This window comes from Chroicocephalus ridibundus, chromosome 5 (genome assembly GCF_963924245.1).
Source record: "Chroicocephalus ridibundus chromosome 5, bChrRid1.1, whole genome shotgun sequence".
Lineage (NCBI taxonomy): Eukaryota > Metazoa > Chordata > Aves > Charadriiformes > Laridae > Chroicocephalus > Chroicocephalus ridibundus.
Window position 1 is genome coordinate 20,082,318 of NC_086288.1, and position 25,720 is coordinate 20,108,037.

The 25,720-nt window shown below is 38.7% G+C and overlaps 1 protein-coding gene across 1 annotated transcript in view; it reads right to left on the bottom strand.

The window, feature by feature from the left end:
- PTPN13 (protein tyrosine phosphatase non-receptor type 13) overlaps positions 1-25,720 on the bottom strand; it is a 128,210-nt gene that overhangs the window by 35,468 nt on the left and 67,022 nt on the right. Inside the window, exons 8-18 of the mRNA XM_063335460.1 lie at positions 19,864-19,959; positions 18,077-18,176; positions 11,471-11,690; positions 9,906-9,980; positions 9,622-9,796; positions 8,419-8,572; positions 8,125-8,263; positions 7,558-7,710; positions 5,984-6,166; positions 4,655-4,817; positions 163-586 (exon numbers count right to left, since the gene is read on the bottom strand). Of these exons, the coding sequence (XP_063191530.1) occupies positions 163-586; positions 4,655-4,817; positions 5,984-6,166; positions 7,558-7,710; positions 8,125-8,263; positions 8,419-8,572; positions 9,622-9,796; positions 9,906-9,980; positions 11,471-11,690; positions 18,077-18,176; positions 19,864-19,959 (1,882 nt within the window). The remainder of the gene's footprint in view (positions 1-162; positions 587-4,654; positions 4,818-5,983; positions 6,167-7,557; positions 7,711-8,124; positions 8,264-8,418; positions 8,573-9,621; positions 9,797-9,905; positions 9,981-11,470; positions 11,691-18,076; positions 18,177-19,863; positions 19,960-25,720) is intronic.

Below are 25,720 nucleotides of genomic sequence, written 5' to 3' on the forward strand. Positions count from 1 at the left end.
GAGGAGAAGGAGAGAAGGGGGAACCAGACAGAGGGAAGAGGAAGTTGGGAGAGGGAAGGATCAATGTAATAAAATAATGGTATGAATAATATATCAAAACTGATGCAAAATGTACATTGACTGTACACAAAGATATTGCAGGGTGGTCAGAGAGACCCTTACTTGCTCAGTTTTAATGCTCCCGCTGCTGATCCAGTATCAAATTTTGGCATTTGCTGAAAGACTCTTCCCATTATGTCTTCTATTTTTTGTGGGGAAGAGTCCAAAGCAGTAATAATATTTTTCCTTGGGGGGTAAACCGAGATGTGGCTCTGACTCAGATCGTGAAATGACTTGCTCATAACCCTGGGTCTTTCCTCCCACGGAGTCTTATCGTTCTTGTCCTTTGACGAGCCAGGAAGCGGCTGGAAGAGTGAAAGCTCAGAGCAGGACAACCTCTTCAGAATCTCTGCTTGAACAGACAGAGGTCGAACGGCAAGCCGGTTCAAAGTGCTGCTGGCCAGGCTACCAGTACTGATGGCTCGTCCCATGTTGAAACCTTTGACAGAGTCTGCATGAAGGTTTAGGCTCCTAAATGAAGCCCTTTCTGTGGATTTATATTTTTATTTAAAACAGAAAACAAACAAATTTAAGTTATGCAGCGCAGTTAGTGTAACCTCCTTGTGTAAAGCATGCATTTTAAACAACCAACATGCCCAAAGCACGTTTTCTCCAGATGCGTAGAGGTACATACCATCATCAGGTACATAAAACCAACCACCATGCAGTTTGCTCAGAAAGCAAAGTTTGGAGTTCATGACATTACACTAACCTGACCACCTACAACACTGAAGTCCAAAAACACAGAACAGCAGAATATTTATCCCCTTATTAGCATGAAGACTCATATTCCCTGTTAAACTGCTGTGTTAAACTTACATACAGGCACATCATCTCTTTCTGCAAAGCAAACAAATATCCTCAAGCCAAGTGACCTAGAAGACTACACTTCATTTACCCTGCTCATACAAGTCTTTTCCAGAATCTGAACAAATAGGGCTCACCCACCTCTACACTATCAGATCCTACCAAACCTCCATCCATTCATTGCTTAGTTTTCGCATGAGCCCCTGACATGCTTACAGTACAGCTGCAAAGTTGTGGGGGCTTGGCAGTCTCTCTACCTGGTTAAAGAGCATCAGTTCACTCAGGTGCACCTGGGGGACTTGCCCTGCCAGAAACATCCTAAATGTTTTAGCACAGAACAGGAAGTGTTGACTAGGGTTTGCCAGACTTTTTGACTCATGAACTAGGATTCCCTTAAGCAGTAGAGAGAAACAGGTTTTGGGTTGTAATTAAATTACTGTCAGCTGAGTCGTGGGAACTGTCTGGGTGGATGTTCTTAGCTGAAAGCAAATGCAAGATAATGCAACTTAGCCTAACGCCCCCTTAATTCAGAGCAAAGCTGAGCAGGGCTCATTTCTATTAGCCTAACTGCCTCCTATGGCTAGCAGTTAAGTTCCTGTGGTTTGGCGCTCTCACAGAAACTTGATAAGCTGTGGCAACATGTTTGCTGGTTAGAGCCTTTAAAGGAAATCAGGCCATCTGAACCCTTCATAAACTCCACTGATGTCTTGGAGTCAGTTCCCAGGGAAGTCTGAGGAAAAGCAATGCTCAATTGTATATATATTTCTGATTTAGGGTTAACTTGGGGTTTTTTTTGTTGTTGTTTTTGTTTGGGTTTTTGTTGTGTTTTTGGTTTTGTTTTTTTTTTTTTAAAAACTCTACATACAGCTAAGAAATAAGGTGCTTTAGGAAGCTGTACTGTAACTCAAAAGGAAAATGCTACTTTTTGGTACACATCGTCCATCAGCTTTACTAAATACCAAAGTATTCACCATTAAAGAGTGTATTTAGCAAATGCAACCTCAGCACTGTTATTCCAAAAGCCATTCCGTCCTCCAGTACCTAGGGCAGGAATTAACTGCAACAGTAACTCATGCTTTCTCTGTAACAGGCATACTGATTGACAAGATTCAGTTATGGAAGGTATTTTTTTTGTCCTTTAAGGTGAATTAGTATACAGCTACCACTTCCTTACCCACACCAAATACTCTTCTAGCCATAGCCACCAGACAGACTTGACGAGCTACGTAAGAACTGTTTTGCTCTATCAGACCAGAGATCCACAAATCTCAGGTTCCTGACTCTGACAGAAGCTATCAGTGACACTTGCTCTTGTCATGTTCCCATCCTGGGGAAGACTACCTTAATAAAATATTCTAATACCTCTTCTCCTGACATCCTACTTACCCTCTGCAAACACCAAACAGGATTTCCCTATGGATTTCAGGTGAATACTTTCACATCATTATCTACATAGACATTAGGCCTTTCACACCTTCTGCCAGCGCTTTAACGGAAAATTCTCATGTGCTCAAAACTTGTCCTTTGTAAGGCTGACTTAGCTTTCACTTCAACTTTGTCATTTTCTATATGCCCTTTCAGGAATCCAAACACCCATCTTAAAACTCAGTGCTTGGTTCTGCTCACTGCATGGCCACAGAAATCATGCAAAAAAGGAACCATCATTCCTCAGGTTACAGTTTATCACCTTTCTTATGCACCATAAAATTGCTTTTTTTTTTTTAAAACATTGTGTCTCATCTCTTTCTATTCCTACAGAAAAAAATGTTATTCAAAAGGCATTTTTCCTTTGATTTTCCAAGCCCTAGTCTTTCTATTAGATTTACATGTTTTAAAGTGGGTTTATCCCAGGTCACTGAAGGCATTACACAACAACTGAAAAACATGTGATGGTACATCACAGGGGCTATAAAGTGCTCTCCCTCACGCCTCCATCCTCTTGTTAGATTTCATGAAAATTTGTTAACTGCCACTATGCACGCCAGGCTTTCTTCCTCATCTCAAAAGGTTTTCTCCATTCATTGTCTGAAATCAAGGTGAGTCTTGCAAGACACTGTAATACTGTATTTCTAAAGAATCTTCCAAAGCACATTAATCTTCTGAAGTCTGCTTCTCCACCCCATGAACACTGCAAGCATTACAGGCATATGCTTGTGTTCACTGTGCTGTTAACCCAGAATCAATCCTTAAGTAAGGAACCTTCAAAACATACACTTCCTGTGGTCATCAGCCTTGAGAGAATAATATTGTCATCTGCTTTTTTTTTTTTTCACTAAGTGCTTCCAATCACCAGTTTTTACTGACATTTTAAGGCCTCTAAAAAAAAAAAAAAAAGAATCCTTGATGTTTCTGCAGGCCAAGAATAATGCTTCCCAAATACTGCCTGACATTTCACTGCTCTAACAAAAGAAAAGCAGTACTTATAATTAGTACATTATTTTGACTAGCTGCTTCATCCTTATTTTCTCTTACCTGTATTACAATATTTTCTTTTTTAAAAATATCATTCTAGTAACTCTATTGCTGTATGTGTACACATATGCAGGAGAGAGAAACACAGCTTATCAACTTATATCAGTAAAGTTATGACAAAAGCAAATTTTTTGTTTGAATTTTTACTTTTAATAACCAAGGGTAATGGACTTAACCATAATACTGACTTATTTGCTTCTGGTTACAAACGATTGATTAAATTCGAGACCTCTGAATTCCAGGTGATCTACACAACACATACTGCATCTCTAAGAGCATCCAAGTACGCCTAGCTAAGAAAGCCTTTCATGTACTGCTTTTCTTTGCAATTCAGGATAAGCAAGCACTAAGTCAGGCTCTAAGTCACTTAGTCCCATTTCTTTGCACTAAGTTAGTTGAATAGAAAAAAGGCTGCATAGTTGCCCCCCCCCTTTTTTTTTTTTTAAATTAGAGATCACAATCTCCACAGCAATGGGGTCAAACTCCATCCCAGCTATGCTGGTAGAAGTCTGGATTAGCAGCAACTGGAATGCAGACAGATAAAAACAGGGAACAAAGAAAGAATGAGCAGGCAAACTGAGCAAAATAGGCTGTGCTGAAGGCCAGCCAGCCAAGTGAGCTCTGCTCCAAATAGCGAAGAAATCAGTGCAGAGGGTTTTCTCAATGACTGTATTCTCCCATTAATATTTTCTATCTAAAAAGATTACCTTTACATTTTTTATTATACACGCAAATTAAACGGCAATTCTGAAGAAAACTGATTAGCATCAGTGCTGTTCCTTACTGGGTCCACCAAGCGCTAAGTGAATTAAAGACAGCTAAACCCACAACTTACAGATGCAGCATCATGAAACACTCCCTACTGTATTTGCCCTCACATGATCACACCATTTTTTCTGTAATTCCACATAATCAAACCAATTAATTTCACTTCAAGGAAAAGGTAAAAAGCCTATTATTGGAATATCTTCAAGTTCTTTCTAAAAAAGCCAAAAGCTATTAACCAAATTCATGACCTATTTTTAGATTCCTTTTATTTTACAGGAGCTGCTGTGTGCCAGCTCTGTGTGATCTACCAACTCTCTCCCCCCCCACCCCTTAAACAAGACGTAAACAAACTTAGCTAGCAGATTCTCTTTATAGTATAAACTCTTCAAATGTAGAGCTACACATATGCAGCGCTCAGTAGAATTACTGAAGCTCAAATTTAGTTTTTCTCCTTACAAAAATACATTTAGATTGCTATTAAAAACCAACACAGCATCACAGTCCTTACCAATGTCCTGAGTGTCTTGGTTGCTCTGTCTGGCTCTCATCTGTAGTTGGAACTTATGCTGGGAAGAGCATAGATGCAAAAGGTACTGGCAAGTCTTACTATTGTCAGTCTGAAATGCATGCTTGATACCATCTGAGGTGTTCTGCAAAGTTATTTTCTTCTTCTACACAATGCAGAAAGAAAAAAGTTGAAGACCATGATTTCTTTTAGCCTACAGAGAATTTTACATTTGCTTGTGTACAGTTACAGGTTTCAAACTTTACTGAAGCAAAATGCACTGATGGGAGAGATTTCTGTTAAAATAGGGGCTGAAAGTAATCTCAGATTTACAAAGTAGCTCTTTAAAGATACTTCTGGGCTAGCTGAGATGGTACTTTTTATTATTTAATCTGTCTCTGTTACTATTAGTGCTGACTAATGACAACCAGTACTATGACATTTTGCGAGATGGGGTTTTCAAAAGCCTCTGAGGAAGTCACAGGGGGTGCTGCCATTCAAGACTAAAAGAACTAGAAGCCCATCTAATTATTAAATCTACCAGTTAATGTTCCAGGTCTTACATTTATCTTTTTAGTAATTCTTAAAATTCAATTTACCAATTCTAGCTAAAATCATATCACAGATGAAAAAGGCTCTAGCTTTTCAATAAGGTATCAGAGTTAGAAGTACTGTTTTCAATACCTGTATAAAAGTAAGGATTTGAACCTCAACACCTCATTAAAAACTGACACCAGATTATTGTGTACCCACTAAGGTTGGCTGGCATCGTCCAGATCAAGTGTCAGCCCCTGCCATCTATTTCATTTAACTTAACTACTCTTGGAAATGTGAAAATTTAAAAGCAACGTAGGTGCATCTCCTAGTTACACTGAGTACTGGCATTTGCCAGTATCCAGGTCCTCTAATGCAGGATTCTTACTCTTCACTACCCATGTCCCGTATGACAGCATGGGCAGATTCACCAGAAATGCAGTAAATGGGCAAAGCTTCTCCGCATGCTAAGAGCAACCCTTGACCTATCTTTGACCTCTTTAGAAAGAAGCCATGTTTCACATCAATACAGATGTGCCAAAATACAGGCACTAAACTCTCTTCTAAGGCTGGAACCTCAGCAGCATAGAATGCAAGGTAATAAGAGAAAAAAAAAAGAATCTTTAAAACATCAAAACTCCTACTTCAATTCCATAATACAACACAACTCAGCCACACAAAACGTAGTCAGATTACACTATAAACCATCAGCTTAATTTACAGAAATAACAAACACACAAAACCAGTATCTGGAGATACAAACGTAGACATGTGCACACAGAAAATAGACTGACTTACACTGAAGGATATTTTCTTTGTCTCTCTCCACGGGAAGCGTAGCACAGGTGTGCGGGCACCATTGTGAACTTCAAAAATAACAACTCCTTTGGAGCACACTCCCAGAAGGATACCTGTTTGGGATCTCTTCTCAGGCAACACATGATGAAGATGAACCCCATATTCTGTGAGCCTCTGACACAGCTGTACAGATTAATGTAATGAAACTTCTAAGAATATGAAGTTAAGGCTATTACAAGTTTTTTATACCTCCATACAAATATTTTAATATATGCATATATATCTGGATTTTAGAAAAAAGATTTTTCTCTGCCTGGTGATTCCACTTACACATTTTACAGATGTTACAACAGAGACACATCAGCTGCTCTAGAGGGTTTTAAGTCTTGGTAGTATCTCTTTATCTGCCAAACACTACAGCAAATGAACTTAGCATTTATTAAAATCAAACAATGAAAGCATGAATCAATAGCATCTGTGAGTAAATCAAACTTGCACGAACCAATTTTTGGTAACAAACTGTAACCAGCCAGATGCACTTGTTATTGACACATTTCTTAAACACAGAATTAGATTAACACTGCAATTCTGTTATCACATTAAGGCATCATAACTGCCAAAAGACGCAGTTTCAGTCACTTTGCGCTCCCAGTCATTCATTCTTGCTTTCTCTTCAGTACCAGCATAAGGGATTGATGTAATGACTTAAACGAGGGAATGTAACTGCTCTCCCCACCCCAGTCAGCCTAGGTTTAGCTAGGATCAAGTCCCCTAGTCTTGTCCTCTGTGGTTAAGTTACAAGAACACTTCTGCCAAATGAGCAACAGCCTTAGAAGGGGCAAAGTCAGCTGAGTGCTTCTTCCACCACCTTCTTAAAGGGACTGTGAAACTACAGTGTGACTGTGAAATGTCAGTGTAATGGTTATCCACTATCTCAGCAGCAAACCATCACCCCCTGAACTCGTTTGCAGTCATTGTCTCAAGGCAGGACCTGACCATTATCTCCTGAGCAACAGCAGCAAAATCCATAATTACATTTCTTAATGTGTCCTTTTAGAATAAACCAAATATATAGTTGATTATAGTGATTATAGTTTTCCTATCATCTTACATAGTACCTGCACAAGAAAGTCTGCTTGGTAATACTTCTGGCTCGCTTCATGCCAAGCACTGTAAGCAGTTTTAGCTGTTACAAAACTTTTCATAATTTAAATTTTTTTTTTCCTCAACAGATAGAACAAAGGACTTAGGGAACACAGGGTGTGCTGCCTCGTAATCATAGCTTCCTTTAGAGTAAACACAAGGATCAACAGTGGCTTTTAACTAGCTTGAGCTAAAGCAGGGAAACTACTGGTTAGAAAAAAAAAAGTGAGAGGACTTCCTTCCCATCTATTAAGATTTCTTTTCACTTGTCATGATATATCTTTTGAGAAGACCTTTTCATCTTGCTTTCTTTCAGTGTTATTCAGAACCTGAGCTGTTTTCCTGTGCTTTCGCTAGAAGTCCACACACCCATATTCCCACAAGGAATTTCTTAAATCACAGATTAAGGGAGTAAACTGCTGCCCACTTACCTTCAAAAATTCTAACTCTGTCTCTTTTTCAGATGCACCCACATAGGTGCTATGCAATTTTGGCAGCTCTTCCTTGATGTAGGACAGATCTAGTTTCTCCATCACCCTAGCCGGGACATAGTGTTCTAGTCTGAAGTATGACATGCCATGCACCTAAAACACAGAAAAATTTTCTGATAGCATCTCCATATACTACTCTATGAGCACAAATGAAGCAGGAACATGCATTTTGCAGAGAATCGGACCTTACAACTGAGTAAGGGGCAGGATCTGGAATCTCAACCCTGACCCAGAGCTTAATTTTACATATGGTTTATTCCTATTCAAGCCTGACTCTACTTTCACTGAAGAGAGAAGGTTCAACACCCAGATCTTGAACTAGATTATGCAACAGCCCTGTGTTAGACTAAAAGAAAACTTGCCCACAGCAAAAAATTGCCAACAGCATATCAGCTGAGCTTCCAGTCCAGGGCAGAGCAGAGCTGTAAACGTGTGTGGCATCTCACAGTCCATTCTTTAATTAAGCAGCAAGAACAGAGGTTCTCAAAGGTGAAATTGATTGTGTACCTCTGCCTGGTAATCTCCATACTCAGCTTGGAGAGCTAGGGATGCTAATAATAAGGCTGTCTCATCATCACAGTGCATCCTGTCTTCCAGGATGTCCTTCCGCAACTGTAGATAATACTGGTGACAGGTCAGCGTATGCCTAGAACAGGAAAACAAAACAAAAACTACAAAAACACCCCCACACCATCTTTGGTACCCTTCTGTTACAGCAAATTTCCGGTATTTGATTAATATCCAATTTCTGTCCATAAATTTAGGGCTTAAGGGGTTAAAAAAAAAATTTCACACACTCACTGTATAAGACTGACATCATCCACAAAAAACTTTATGCGAAAAAACAAAGTGAAGTTTACAGGGGGCTTGTTCTTTTTCTTTGGTTCTTCTTTCCATCCTTCTGGAGCTACTTTACTTAGCTTTATGTCAGGATCAACGAAGAAAAATTCATTGTCTGCCATGAATGTTAAAGGGAAGCACACAGGTAAAAACATTAAAACCAAATATCTTCTCCAGCTGGAGGATCAAGATCAAATTTACAATTCTGAAATTTGATTTTGAACAGTAAGGTTTTCTGTTGACTAACAATGGCTTATAAGCACAATAGCTATTAAAGAGGACAGTGAATAAGGGCAGAAGAAGTAATTTTATAGTTATCCTGAAGACACCAGTAAAAAAAAAGTTACCTTCCGTGATAGCTACAAAATAGGAGTTAGGGTTTCTTTAAAATTTCAAATTTCTTATCCCACAGGAAATCCAAAGTCTGTGATTACTTCTCTCCCTTACTACTTTTCTGTCGTATCTATATTTCTGCAAAATGTTTTCAAGGCTTTCCAAGTTGGCAAGAGCGCTGGCAGCCTGCCATGGATAGAGTAAGCTCTTAGGCTGCTACGGGCTTCTATCTCACACCAATATTCTGAGCGCTACAGTTCTGCAACAGCCTCTGAGATATGCCGACGGGAAACTTGGTTCTGAACAAATTAGTTCTGCCACAATGACCTTCTACCCAGTGCGGGGAAAAACCAAGTCCAATTTCCCGTCTGTTTGAATAGCGAAAAATTAACAGCTCACAAGCAAATTCTTTTTTATTAAGGCTACTCCCTCTATACAAGGGGTCCTCCTATGCATCCCAACAGGTCTGCCTCCACAAGAGGCTGCAACATTGCCAAGGGCATATTAACAAAACCCAAAGCCCTTTCATGTCCTCTGAGGGCAGTCTGAGTGCCAGATTCAGAGCAAAGGCAACAAACAGCAGGGAAGAAAACTCAGCAGCCAAAAGCAAAAGGCTGCCCAAGATGAGCTGCCATTACTCAGGCAAACATGGAATTTTATTGTACAAAGTCGTTCTTCATTGAGGAATGTATTTTGCCTCAATACAAGAGAATATAACTTGAAGTAAATGCTTTGTAGATATCAGGCAGTCTCTGCTTATCTTTTCGCAACACCACGTAGCTAATTCTTCTTATTCTGTACCTGTCAGCTACATCAAATCATTATTCTTACCTCTTAAAGTAGCCAATCCAAACAAGTGATGCTCCACCAAGCCAATATGGGCAACAACCATATCAAAGACGTCTTTACATATTGTTTTGGTATCACAGGTCAGCTCCAGCTTCTGCCCACTTAGAAGCATCACATTTACTTTTCGCCTGGTATCATCATTCTTCCCTTTCTTAGTCTGCATTTTGCGAAATAAAAAATCCCAACATTCACACTTGTAATAAAAGTGCATTTGTTCATTTAACATACTTCCCCTGCCACTGACTGCTGAATAGCCCCTTTCTTACCAAGATAGACTTCGGTAGATCCAAGGAGATGAATGGCTCAATCGTCATTTTCACAAACTCAGGGCCAAAGAAATTCTGCAAATCACAAGAGTATGAATGAACTCTGTGTTGCTGGAACAACAGACTGAAGCACAGTTAACTCCTGCCCTGAAAATGCCAAAGAGGAACCAAAGGCCGAAACTAGAAAATTGCACCGAATTCCTCCTATGAGCTGGTAAGTCTAAAGAACGCAATTTTGCCAGCACGCGTGCCAGATACCACTGGCAAGCTACAGCATTGGCAACATCATTATTCTGCATATTTTCCTTCCTTTGCTGGGCAAAAAGCCAACACTGTAATATTATTTGTCTTCCTTTAAAATACAGGGCGTGGGTTGCATATCGGGACCATCTGGGCTTACCTCAGTAAGCAACTGCCTGACATTACTAAGGTTTTCTGCATTGGTGGCGATTCTGCCTTGGCAAATCTCTGCCTGTGACACATGTGTCTCATCTCCTGAAGACTGATATGTTTCAGCCTAATTCTATCTGCTGGGTTCAAGCAGAGATCCTGGCCAATTTCTGTCCACCTTTAGACAAATAAATGTTCTGCTAATTCACACTCTAAATTATAGGTCTGTCCAAACTGTTACAGGAAGTCCTCTGCAGAATACCCACTTCAATACCACATTAAAAAAGTGGCCCAAGATTCACCTTTTGAGGGAAAACGTTCACTGGCTACTGCCTACTACTTACTGTGTACTGTATGTAAAAGATCCACACCTACACCTCTTAAGCGCCAAGGGGGAATCAACCTGGTTAGTTAAAGCCTATATGAACTAAGTGGTTAGTGCTATGGACTGGAGACAGACACAGGAACCTGGGATTAAGACAGCAAATTAACTTGAGTTTTGTTTCAAGTTTTCCCATCCTTAAAGAAGTAGTAATACATAAATTCAATTCACTGAAAGCAGCAGCAGAGGGCATGAAGGCATCATCTCTCTTAAACGTCAGCCACTCCATTTCCCTATACCTCTGTCTCCCTCTTTCTCTGTGGTCTTACATTTCATCCACATACCAAGCCAGCTGGGAAAGGAAAGGTGAGTTTGCGCAGTGATCCAAAGTGAAACCTAGAGCCAAATTAATCCTCTCTCCCTTTCTTTACCTTCCCAACTTGTTCATTTAATAACCTTTGACGCCTGTGGGACACATCCACATTCCACCAAGAGAAATAAATGCAAATCAAAGTGGTTGAAAATACTACAGAATACAGGAGAAAACTACGCCTTACCTTTGTTAGGGTGCTATATTGTTTAATCGACGCAATCTTTAATGAAGGCTTGCTGTCTGTTTTAGCATCTCTTGATACTGCTTTAGGCTATGTAGACACTTATGCCACAAAACCTCAGAATTTTACCCTGTGAGAGTCGGCCTTTCCTATCAGGGCAACACCAAACACTTAGCATTTAATCTGTTGATTACTGTCTAGTACAGGACCTAGTTTATGAATCTCACATATTAGAGTTTCAGCCAAGATACTGCTCTGTTTCAATGAAAATAAGAGTTCACCTGAGATCAGGGCATTACCCTCAGTTTTCTTTGTGTCATGGCTGTTTCCAGGGCTATTTCTCTCAGCGGATCTCTGGTGATGTCAAGCATTGAGGACCTAATTGCATCTCCTGAGTAGAGGTTAGGTCGGGACTGCCTGAGAGCCATTCTAGCTTGCAGTTGCATCATTTCTTCTTCCTGATGCTTTAGCATCACGTCTTGATTTATTAGATTGCCTTCAAATGGTGCTTCATGTTGCCTACAGTATAGTCAGAAGGGATGAAAGACATTAGTTGGTATGCCTAAGACATTCTGCTGCTTTAAGTACTTATGTAAGTACTTAAACACTTAGAGTAATGAAACCCAGAACAAAAACTAGTTTATCAAATACTACATTAAACACATTTATTCAGCAGACAGGAGGTTAGCACTCTACAGCAAGCCTTCAATATAGAAAAAGAGCAAACATGCCACGTTTCTACAGCTGCCTGACGTTTATTCATATGAAAATAAAAGCTCAGCTACTTGACACTACTACAGCAGGGACTGTGAAAAAGGTATGCTCAAAAACACGTTAAAGAAAAAACGAAAATAATAGTGTACTTTATATAAGTAAATATTGCTCCAATCACTTTCTCTGTAGCAATTCTTTACAAACTCTTTGCACCAATTTATTCCCTGATTTTTCCTGAGCAGTAGTAAAGCTTGAAGTATTTATATAGATATTTTATATGTATCAACTTCCTAAATACTAAATTATTTTAAGTATCATACTCTAATGTTTTCATAATCCTATTTTGCTGAAAAAAAATAATCCCTTTTCTTTTAAATTCCTAAGAATGGCTTTGTTGACACACAGCCACCACAAAAAATAAATTAGAAGCTAAATTAATAATCCAAAGGAAAAGAAGAGAAAAACAAACAAAAACCCCATCAGTATTTCTGAGAAACACAGCAACCTATCCTCCCATTCTTTTCTCAGCAGGTATGGATCCCAAATGTCCTACCAATTCTATTGTCTGTGGAAGGAAAGAAATCCATATCCCATTTTGGTTGAACAAAGCCATTTTTTATTTGAAAATCAGGAGATCAGGAAACACGAAGAAAGAAGAAATCCAAGAAAAATAAAACCAACTTCCACTCCCCTCTGTCTGCCCCATGTTTACAGAAAAACAACTTTAAACCCCAAACTAAGTGTAAACCAATCAAGGTTTCTTTAGAAATCCTAATACAAGAAAAAACAATGTTTTCCCTCTGTTAACATAACTATACAGAGGCAATTCTTAAACACAAATGGACAGGGGAAACTAACAAGACTTTCATCCACCAAAAAATGCTTTCAGCAATTCTAAGCTAAATGTTAGTTTAGATGGTACACTTAGAGTAATGAAAAACATGAAAGAGCAAAGAGTTTTGAAGGCTGCATATCATTGCACTGAAGTTCAGCAATATAAATAGAGTAAGTCTTGCACTGACACTGATGTACAGTCCTTTGTAGTAAAAAGTAATCTACAGACTTTTAAAGACATTAAATTTACATACCTACTTTTTAAAAGAACCTAAAGATATGTTTGGCGAATGACAAATCAGTTAATAAACTGAAAAAAAGGGAAAATGCACCTGTCCAGACAGTACAGTTGTCTATGCTAATTGGTGGACATGATTTCAAATTTCTTTTTTTCATTTTTTTACAGAAAAGTTTCTAATGAATGCCAGTAGTGTGAACAGTGCACCGCATTCTCTAAATGTTTTTAATACTAAAGTTTCATTGGTTAGCATACAAAACCATCATTAAAATAAGAAGAGTTATATTATCGTGAGAGTTCAAACAATAAAACGCCGCTAATGTGCCACAAACTGAGCAAAACAATGCTGAAGTTCCTCAAATGGAATTTCAGGGAAGATATAGAGTAGTTACAGAAAAATGTATTAACATAAGTCCATTATCCTTCCCATTGTGCAGGGCTTTCATAGCATTGCTTCTCTTTTCCCTCCTTTGTTACTTTCTGCAACAGACTTAATAATGTGCATCTAAAAGGACAAAGTAATGAGAAAAGGCCTCAGACCTGCAAAGACTTGTGCACATGCTTAGCTTTTCACCAAGAGGAAGCTTATTAAGATCAACATATGTGGGAATATTCACAACGAAATATGTTAAATACACCCACGAGTGCCCTTCAGATCAAGGTCTAAGGGGATGGGCTCTGAAATAAATCAAACCCAAACACTTTCTGAACATAAATATCTGAGTTATCAAAGATTATATGAAAAAGACAGACATGTTGCAACTGGCTGTATCTGAAAACACTTGCTAATGTGAAAACCCCTCCTGCAGAAAAAAATGTTGCCTTTTTCATAACACACAGGTCTGTGCAATAGACGCAATCATAAGTTATTGTGTAAAGTATTATCATTATGTTGGTTTATCATCTTCATTGACATGTATTAATTTGTTTCAGAATTAGGGTGGGTGTAGGGTGTCTGGGGAGGAAGCTCAAAGAAACCTAATGGTTTAAAAATTTTCCTAACTTCGTATACAAGCACTATCACAAACCAGAAATCACCACACTTCAGCATCCTGGGTAAGTAAAACTAACTCTGGCTTGGTCAGACAGTCCATTTTCTATGGAGGGTTATCAGAATGATTCACTCCCTAGGGTACAAGACAAGGAACCCATCTGTCATTCCGTAGAAGAGGAGATACTGTTGACAGATACAGGTAGAGATCTTCGTGAAGTTCAGAATATGCAAGTCTTATTACTCCAACAACAACAAAATATCCAAATTACATTCCTAACAGATAACATCATAAAAGTATGTTTCCTATGGTACTTCATCAGACAAATACTTGGCTGCTACTCTGTATTTCCATCAGTGTCGCACTGCAAACCAGAATCTCACAATTACTTATTAACCTGAAGATGGTAGGTGAGCAGTCACCTGGTAGGCTGACTCTTATAAAAGAGGGAAGCGAATTACCTCCTCACCTAGTGTACTTACCAAGAAATTAGCAGGTATTAGATCAGAGAAGGAAGCTGGAAGAAGGGAAGCACGTAGGCATTCTCTAATGATTAGTGCAGTGGAAAAATCAGGAACAGACTGAGAAAGACGGATGCCTTTTGGTAAAGTAGTAAGGATATGGAAATGAAATCTAGTGGAAAGAAAAGGCAAGAGAAGGAAGAAATCCATGTCAGCTGCTGCTCCTAGAGAGACAAATGAAGAAACAGTAAAGGAAAAAACAACAAGGGGGAGAAAAATAAGGAATACAAGAAGCAAAGAGGAAACACAGACACAAGCATCCATTGCCACGAGGAAAGCATTCCAAGAAGTTTAAAGGATAACAACAGTCACAGACCACATTAAGGGTGTGAGTGTACTCTGAGTTTGCTATTGAAAAATCTATGGCTTTTGCTAGTTTAAAAGCAGTCCAGCCCACCCAAACAGCACAAGTCACACTGGTTGACACCTCTGAACAGTTTGTTGTTTTTTTTTTTTTTAATATTGGTGGCAGACTCACTCAAATCCAAATCCCCCTATTTGATTTACAACTCAGTTTTACAAGGATAATTCTGCAAATAAGCGGACTGCCTCTAAGGACGTGCCACAGGAGCAGTAAATTTAATATGTATTGAAGTACAGATAGTATCTCTGAACACAGAGAAAAACACTGAAACATACTCCCAAGTGCTGATGGAATTCAAGTAATGGATTAAGTTGCATATACTTCGCCAAACCCTGAAACCAAACAACTAGTCTGAGAATCTGCTCCTTGGAACTACTTATCCAAAATTTTACTTTGAGAGCTTGTTTCTGAAGTTATAAAAGTCATGGTCTTCTGCAACACAGCACATTTTAAAGCAGTAACATGCAGCGTTCTGGATAAAAATATTAAGTTACTTTCTTAGAAATCTCCCTGCTTAACTATCTACCATCTTTGATGGCAGTCCTTTTTACACTTAGCATTAGAAAGTTTCAACAGCTGTTGGAGAAAGACACAGAGAGAGAGCACTCATTGCTTTCTACTCAGCTCACATAATTAAGAGAGATATTATCTAAGTATTATTCTAGGACGACATTCTGCTTGTGGCTGCTTTCCTGTTTCTCAGTAAGTCTACCAAAATATCTAGTAAAACTAGCTTTGAGGAGTTCAGCCTCACTTTTCTGTCTTGCATATACTTACTAGTCTGGTACTTGGATTTTGAAGAAAAAAAAAAAAGAAAAAAGGCAGCTTTTTCACCTATGAAAATGGGGGAACAATTATGAAAATCAGTAAAGAACTACCTGTGGTACCCTACCATGATATTTTTGTCCAAGTGCAGAGTAGTATCTTTTATCAAAGGCACAGAGAGGATGCCAAGCAGAAAAAGGAGATTCAAAAAATACTAAGCCTTGAAATAAGACTGTACAGCTACATACATGTAAAATTCATTCAATTGCTAAGCACAACAGATAAGTCTACACTGCACTTCCAAAACAATATTTTCCTTCTAGATTTGACACATATATAAATTATGTCCATTAAAGGTACCGGTCTTAACAGAACAATATAAAGTAAAACAACGTAAAATGAACTATGACAAAGTATGTACTGTTTTACCATGGCATTTTCACTTGCATAATAGACCCAATTCATTTACAGCAATGTGACTTGTTTACATACACATACTATTTCCTGTTCATTTTGTAAATAGAAACAAAAGTTCTCTATCAGCATCTGCAAATTACTGCTGTTTTATTTTGAAGCATAGCTACAGTGCTGAATTGGCAACTTCCCTGGGTTCAAGTCAAAGAAGAATGAAGGCTGACCTGGCAGCATTCACCAAAAGAAAAAAACCAACAGCAAGTAAGTTAAGAAAGCTATACACTCATTCTCTACACACAGTAGTAATAGTCTACTTTGCCATTTTAGTGTAGTGCTACCACAGCATAAAATGCAAAGCAGAAATTTACAGCTCTTTAACGGTGTTACACGGAACTTAAACCTGTAACCCGAGTCCTTGAAAATTTGCCCTAAAAGCTCACATACTAGTCAAAATCTTCTTATGTCAAGACAAGCTGGATTTCTAAGATTGCTCGGACACTGCAGTTTAACACATATGTTGTTACATGAACATAGAACCCATATTCCTGCCAACAAAGCAGTGTTGACCCAGCTAAGCAATGCCTAAATACTTCTCCCCTGCAAGAAATACCAATATATATATTTCTAAATGACTTCGCACTTTTCAGGCAAAGTGCAAGTAGTAAGAAAACTAATGCAGCGGCTCAGCAGATCAGTGAAAGCTGCAAGATTTCCAAGCAACTGTTCTTTTGTTCATCTGCATTCCAGTGCAGCTCATCTGAGCCCCTGCCTTACTCAGATCCATTTAACACACACAATACAGTGCAAGAAGCAGATGTTCATTTATTTTCACCTCCACGTTCAAAGCGTGGCTCTAAGCCCTACTCATTGCACATCACCCTATATGTTAAATGAACACTGAGGACACATTTGAGAGCCTTGCCACATCACCTGAAACAGTTCCAATCCTCAGACAGCTCTAAGGTTCTTTAATAGCCTAGAGCAGGATTCCCATCCAACTTATGCCAAAACCATACAAATTTCCTAAAATATTGAGCACAGAGCACAGCAGCAATCTTGCTTCTGATCTACCCCAAACAAAGCAAAACGCTGCCAAGAGAAGGCTTTGTTGTTGTAATGTGATGAGGTAAGAGAGGGAAAACACGTGTTTTTTTTTTTTTTTCTTTTCTTTTTCCCTTACTACAAAAGTTATTTGAATCATTTTGATAAAATATTCCAAGGTGATTCAATGTTTGGCAGAGACTAGAAGAACATCATTTTCCATCCAAAAGGTCAATGTCAATAAAAAGCCTCAAACATTTAGAATGGAAGCACTCTCAAAACCTAACAGGTATGGCAAGATACACCTCTGCTGTACAAAGGTCCTGTATTCAGGTGATGTACAAAGCTGAACCTACTTTTTAAAGCAATACTGATGAACAGCACTTGAAAAAATAATCCCCCAAAAGATGTAGTATTCATATACACAAGACGGCAAAATAAATTTCAAAAAGCATAAATTGTTACTTAACTGGCCTGCCTAATCAATGCTAAGCTATTAAAAAAAAAAAATCCAATCACAACAACATAAACTAAGAGTTTGAGAGAATAACCAACAATATATATGGCTTTTGGCTTATTTCAAAGAAATAAGCATGCTATCATTTCCTTATTCAATGAAAAAGTACAAGTTAATCCATATTAATATGAATACTTGCCAAAACTTTATTTTAGAAAAGTACAATAAAAATAAAAAATATTAAATATTTCCAAGCAGAACATAGCCCCTGACCTTCTGACAGATACAGCAACTTGATAGAGTGCAACCCAGTCTCCATTAAATATGGGAACGGAATTTGGACTCCTAACTGGTATACTTACCTCTACACCACAGTGTAACATGAGACTTTTACTTCAGACTGCAACATGTAATTCTGAAATGTTATTTTCTTTCAAGTACAACATGCCATTTTTTAACCTTAAACAGAACATGGAACGGCAATGAAAAATTTGCTTGCAGATTTAGAATACCTTCTTTGATAAAGACAAAGCACTGCAAGACATATTGTTTTCACATGGTTTACCTTGACCTCTGAGAATTAGCTTGACTTGATGTAGAGATATCGTCAGCACCTGGCAAAGCACCACTGCCATCATCTCTCTTGAAGCCTTCGTTTCTTCTCACTAGCAAACCAAAAGACAAATTAATACCTGACTGGGCAACAAAGCACACAGAATAATCCCATCTAAAAATCCAGGACTTATCAGTCATATGAGATTACTTAGAAAGAACCAGATTCATGTGTTCTGCACAATGGCATTACAGCATTAGAAAAACTAGCATTATTAAGTTGATTTCAGTTTTCAGAGCAACCTTATAGTTTTCCCCCAAAACAGCTGCACTACACAAGTCCTTTGAAGAAGAATACTAAGGAAGGCCTAAAAGAAACCACAAAAAAACCCCTCATACACAATTGCATAGACACCTCTCAAGGTGACACATTTCTTTGTCAGTCATGACTTGAGACACATACATGGCAGAGACACCATACAAAACCACTCCAGAACAGAAATAGAGCAGCTAGGTAAAGTAATTATGCATCCAGTTCACAAGAAGAGAGTTAAGAAACACAGTATATATATTGCTGAGCTCCTGTGTTTAATTTTTGTGTCTGGAATCTGACTCCTCCTTATAATTTATCATCTTTTTTTCTTTTGGCAACATACCAACCTGCTATTCTGTTTGCAATAGTTATCTCCTTTACCTGTAGTAGCACCTGAGATGCTACATGTAGCCCTCGATTTTGTGAACTACTTCACTTTCATCTCTTACTGTACCCTTCATAAACAGAGCTAGCAGGAGAGCTCTTACAGAGCAATTATAGCCACGTTGATTTAGAAATAGCTCTTTTTGACAGTTCTTTCACCGAGTCCAGAATACTACTACTAGTAGCCAGAAACCTGCTCTCTCGTCTATACAAACTTAGGAGTCATTGACTTTGGACTGGAACACATAGAACAGCCTGTTCTAAAAGGCAAAAAATTAAGGGAAATGCATTATAGGAGCCTTGCTACTTGGTACTTTTCCTTAGGCTTCTGGCTCAGGAAGAAGACGAATACAAGGAAGATTGCAAGAGCAGCAAGGACAGGGAGGCTGGGTTGGAATTCTGTGCGTAGAGAATACATATGATGCAGCTATACTCTAGCTTCCTAACTATCGCTTTCGTCCCTCATTTTCATCGAATGGTTTGGCTCCATCACTTATAATGATTCTGTGAAGCTGATTGTTTCATCAGCTGTGCTCGACTTCTTTTCACCATTCTAGCACTTCTTTCAAAAGTGCTCCAAGCATTTACTTCCATGTTGTGCTTCCACTGTGTAAAGAAAATCCTTCCTGCCATATATCAGTGAACAACCCTTTGTACCATCTCCTGCTTTTCCAAGCCATTTATTTCATGGAACTTACCTAAATTTATCATACAAACAGCCTGGACTATGTACTACTTTTACATTACACTGGAGTCGTTGGCCTATAAGTTATCAACCATTTAACCCTCACAGTAAAACACGCTGATATAAAAACTGTGTATGTCCCATATAAAGCTTTTGCAATTTACTACTACTGTACACTAAAAACTCAATCATTTTTGTGCCTCTGAAGACAGCAAGTTATTTAAAACAAGCACTCCAGTAAAAAGTTCACCATTTCCAGCTTCTCCTACCAAGTTCCCTTCTGGAGTGCTAAATGTCAAACTAATTTCTGAACAGACTGCCAATTATGCTGAACTGTACACAATGTTGTAATTACATGAGATCATCTTACAACTCCGTATGAGTGGTAATTTTTTTTTTTTTTAAAGACAGCTCTTACCTTGCCTGAAATCTGGTTCTGAAGAAATAACCGACGGACTTTCACTCGAAGTACTATAAACGTCACTGTGGTAAGATTTGTACCTTCTCAAAGGCTCTGAAAGTTTAAATCAGGGTATCAGAAGAGTAAGACAGCAACAGTTCTAATACAAAAATCAAACACAAATTAACACTTGAAATTTTCCTGAAATCTTTTCAAAAATTTTAAATGCCCATCTGTGGCTGTGGAGTCTGAAAGCAAACACTCAGGGGATGCTGTGCAGTCCCATTCTGTCCCCGCAGCCTGAGGCTTCTGTGGTCTGCCTGGCCTCTCTTGGCTATCCTAACAGAGCCACCTCCTCTGAAATTCTCTCTCATGATCTATTTCAAGTTAAAACTATTATTTAACAAAAACAACAAAACCCAAGACAGAAACCAATCTCTCCTGCAAACAAAACTCATGAAAACTTTTGGACTGCACCTCGTGTGTGTAGGAAGCAACCAGCAGGACTCGGTCCCTGGCTCCTTCACAATGAAAAAGGAAAAATATCCACAGAGACAAAGCAGGAACTGAAAAGTTATAATTCTTTCAGCTCATCTTTGACATCCACAAAATATGATTCAGTGGATTCTTTAAACAACACACTAGAGCAAAGGACTCCACAGTAGTGATATGTACTGGACATTTACAACAATCTCCCAAAACTTTCCTACGCAGAAGCTAATGAACAACCCCATAGTGTGCATAAAAGCAGAAAACAAAATGAAAAAATGAAAATGCCCTCATTTGGGATTACCAATGCTTCACTGTTTAAGTGAGAGAAAACTTCAGGTGTCTTTATTTGCAGAAGCCTGTCTCTGTTCATGTTTTTGAAAACAAAAGTGATGATATAGAGGAAACACATGTAACTGCTATGAAGACAACTGCAAATCACTACAGCACGGAATATAAAGTGTAAGGCTACAAAATGGGGAATACATGAGCAGGTGACTCTGGACACTGCAAAAATATAGTCAGAGGTTCCAACTTCCCACATCCAGAAAACAAAATGCCTGGTGAAAAATCCTGTGAGAACAAAAAACCTGCAGCATAATCAGTGTTAGGTCAGAGGACAAGTTAGGCATGCAGTCAATGGCACTACTCATTCAGACTCCCTACAGAGGCAGGGAAAACTCCAAATAGGAAAAAGACATGAAAAGATATGATAACACAGTTGACCAAGACTAAAGACTAGTTCATGTTAATTTTGGAGTATCAGTTTCCAAAACCTTCCTCCTTAAAAGCCAGCATTTCCCCCATGTCTACCAGGTCTCTTGAGTTGTATTTGGTGGGACAGCGGGGAACTGGACAAGACTCTTTAAGAAAACTGGGAAAACTCACCAATCAACCCATGAAACCAACTGCTCCCAACAACCCATCTCAGTTGCAGAGCTTAGCAGCATAAAAGCCAATTAATCCTAAGGACATTTCACATTATTCTCAGAAACAAGCAATATTGCTTGCACATTTGCAAACCAACCTACAGCACGATGAAGATAATTCACTGGGGGGGTGTGGGGTGTGAGGGTGGGGTTGCTTCAGTCTTTCACAATGGCTATTTTCAGCTTTCTGGCTTTTACAACAAAGAAATCTACTGCCACTCTAGCAATTACTTGCCTAACAAGGGAAATAAAAACCAAATTCAGTGGGTAGAGATGTATTTTTAAAATGCTCCCAGCCCTTTAAGTGAGGCATCAATCCAAACAAGATACTGGAGCTACAGTACAGAAATGTTTAACTGAAAACAGATCTCTTCTTTCCCAGTAGTTTTATTAGCTGTAGGTTTTTCAAGTCTGCTAAACTGACTTTGAAGCAAGATGATGGAAAGTGAACAATAAAACACAACATGAGATTTTAAACAGATTTATTTTTTTCCACCTAGTCAGCAGCCTGGGCTTCCTGAATCACACACGAATTGTGCCTCCATCTTGCTTTTTCAAGACATGAAGTATTGCAAAAAAATAAACATAGAGCGGTAAAACAGAAATATGTAGTCAAAATACAAAACAAGCGTTTGTATGTGGTGGCATGATATCTGACTCTGCAAGGTATTTGACTTCTCTTGACTCATCCTGTTAGCAGAAGTTGGCACCTTGCTGTAGGCCAAGGGGTAAGTTCAGGAGCCAAGAAACATAAAGCAAGATTCCCAATCACTGCTTATCTCAATGTTTTCACAGGTCTCCACATGAGGCCCAGATAGGTTTAAACCTATTCTCCCAGCATTTCCAATACAGAGACGGGACCACCCTCCTTTCTTGTCACATCCGAGCAAGACCATACAACTTATCCCAATAACACAAGCAAAGGTATTCTTCTCATCTTCTGGAGGCATTTTACAACCTTTCCACATGGGGCTGCATCAAGGACTATCAGCCTTTTCAGCATAGGGGCAAAAAGTTTAAAAGCACTTAAGCAGCTACAACCTGAAATTTGGGGTAAATCCTCTAGATTTTTCTTTGCTTTGCTCAGTTTAGGGAAAAAATATATATAGATGTGGAACTGTTTGCTGCTGGGGCATCGTCTCTTTGGCAGACAGCCTCCAGTTCTCTGCTGGTATATAGACATGTCTGTGTACACCCCCTACACATTACCCCAACACAGCACCTCTCCTCTTAACCGAAATTAATCTTTTCTGGGGCACGGACAGGATATGCACTGCAGACATTCAAATAAATTGTAAATATTGTGACTACTGTATCTATAATGCTTGCAAAATTACCCAAATAATTTATGCTGTCTCCTCTCTTCCAGCAAATTCTCCTCAATTCCTACATATCATATTAGGATTTAACTTCAGAGAAGGCACTTGGAACATATCCAAGCCAAACTTCTACTTAAGAACTATCTTCCAAAGGTCATGAAGTCTCAATTCTGGGATCAAGTTACAGCTAAGCTTTTCATACAGTAGTTTCAAAAATGAGGACACACTTCTAGCCTATCTGGATGGGAAGGAACTGAAAGATGACATCAAAAAATTAAAGGCGACAATAAAACAACTTATCTCCCATATTTACAATTTTCCCTGGGATTTTTGAATGGCCTGCATTTGTTGTTTTGGGAGTTTTTTGTGTGGTTGTTTGGTTTGGGGATTATTTTTTTTTTAAATTTTTGGCAACTGAGGAGAGACTTCAGAATTGGATTTAACTTCTAGGAACACCAAGCACAAGGTAGCAAAAATCATTCTACCAATTACTGTTGTTAACAACTCAGTGTTTAGATTAGAGACTCTACCCAGAACACTTCAAGTCGTTTCACACCTTGGTAGAAAAACAACCCATGTTTTAAGTCCATAACTAAAACGAATATACAAAACCTGCACTAATGATAGAAGTTAACACACGGTAGTGCTACGATGCAGAGATAAGTGAAGCATCACAATTTGAAGATTTCTGTGTTTGTGCTGCTTAGTGCTGCAGTGGTGCTTTTTCAAGCTTCCTATCAAAGCCAGCAGAGCACAACCTTACAGACATAATGCAGCGTAAAAAAATCCCAAACACACTATTTATGCAAGGCAAGACATGCAAGCCCAGACAAGTGATTTACAGAAAGCCTCACCTCAGCCAATTTCAACAGAAACCAGAGAACCACATTTAGCTTGGAATTTCATTATCCTGAACACATGACTCACATTAGATACACAGGTTTTCAAATACACATTATTACAGAATTACTGCTTGCTGTACAGAAAAGGAAAAGGACAGAGAAGATGGCAGAGTTTAACAGGCAGTTTCATGACAAGAAAGGAGCTCTCCTTTGCTCTTTGAGGTTTATTGGTGCATTTCTCAATTATGTAAGAGTGTTACTATAAGACCGTTTAAAACACATTAACTGTCCTTTAGGAGAGGCTGGGACTTGCTGCTTTGACAAGAACTTAACCAATAGGTTACAGTCGTATTTACTGTTATTTTTTCCTCTTTTAATCTAAGAAAACTTGAATTATCTTATGCAAGGCAGCACAGGTTTAACAGGAAAAACGTAGAGATCCAGAATAAATGCCTAGTAAGGATTCACATCCAGCAAGTGCACCAGGGAAACAAATCCATTCAGCCTTCTAGGGGAGCAGGCTCATTTTCAGTTGCAACGTTTCCACTACCCATATTCTAAATGAAAAAAACTGCATTGTGCATGCATCAGAAGTCACCAGCCATCCAGGCGACTCCCTCAAGAGCCTAAAGGACATCAGATGTGTTGGGTCTAGCAGGATCTGAGTGACAGGAAGAAACAGAACCATGCAGAATTGCCAAAAACATATATCTCTAGGGCTAGGCTGGGAAGGAAAACAGTAAGGTTAAAAATAACAACTCCAGGGTCTGGTAAGAATTGAGTCTCTTGTACTTAGGAAGACACCCTTTTTTTTCTGGATCTGGATCACGCCATCTAGGATAAGGTATGTACATGGACACAGACACAGATGGAAAGTGTGGACAATAGAATTGTTTGGTTTAATTTAAATGTTTTATCCAACTGAGAATGTAATGTGTTGACTAAAAATTGATAATCCCAGACTGTGAGCTGATGAAAGCTAAATAAAGAAGATAAAGCAGATGCCACTTTGCTGGGCAATTATGGAATTCTAAGAGCTGTTTTACTACCTTATATTAAACTATGTAATTCAGAACAAAATACTAGTGGTCGATGCCAAAGCACTTGTACTTTACAGAAATCCCACAAAAATGTCTTTCTTTTTCCTTGAAAAGCCAACTTCTGTAGCCTCAGTAAAATTAACAACTGGAAGTTTTCTATCTAAAATAGTATCAGTCCACTATCCTGCCCTTCAGCTTTATTAATATATTTCTGAACACTGTTCTAACTGAACCTTATCCTTACCGGACATACCAACCCCATGAGGATTCATTTTGCTGCCACTCAGTTTAAATCATACTGCAGCACAACGACCTTAAGACATGTGTAAACTGAGCCTTAATTTGCTTTCACATGCAAACAGATACACCATGGTAGATGAGTCACATTTCCTCTGCTTAGCCTACACCTGAACTGAGTACATACAACGCAAGAGAACAAGAAAGTATGCACATTTCATTGAATTTATAGACGTAGGTTTGTAAATTCTTCTTTTGCCCTTAAACCCCATCTCCCATTTAACCCAATTCTACAGAAGCTCAAAAATTCCTATCTCTGAGGCTTCATTTGCTGGGATAAGTTTATTACCATCAGCTGCCTGATTATCTGTAAAAATTTTCCCTTATCCAAAAATGCAGCTTCAAACTAAGACAGCTTTTAAAATCCAGGCATTTAGAGTATCCCTAACCGTAACTCCCCACCTAAACACATATAGTCGTAATATTCTCATTTTCTAAATGACATCCAGATGAGTCTTCAGGGTAGATAATGAAAACATTGTTTTGGGGATATAAAGACCCAGAACACTTAAGAGGCAGAGACACAACTCTAGAAACACAGAATATTACTGCTTCTTCATGCTGACTGTATGAAGCAGAGAGTAATAAGCGGACAAAAAAAAAAGAGAAAAAGAAAAGAGGACTTGATCATTTGGGTTTTTAGTTGGAAAAATCAAAGGTAAGAAGAGAGAGGAATAAGCACAACTTGAGGCTCTGGGATTCACATGGTTCCCAACTGCAAAAACATTTAACAAAGGCTTGAGAATATTCCCAAACCACCCCCATTCCATGACCCCTGCATTCAGCATTCCAAAAGCTTCAGCAAGATCAGCTTTTTTGGTATCCTTCCCTCTTTTCCCTCTCTATCTGCTATTCAACCCACAGACAGCTACATTAGTACTCTCCTAACTGGTTTTGTGCTCCAGTTTCCACCAGGACATAAGCAATCTTTACACACCTTGCTCCGTCATGAGTCTCAT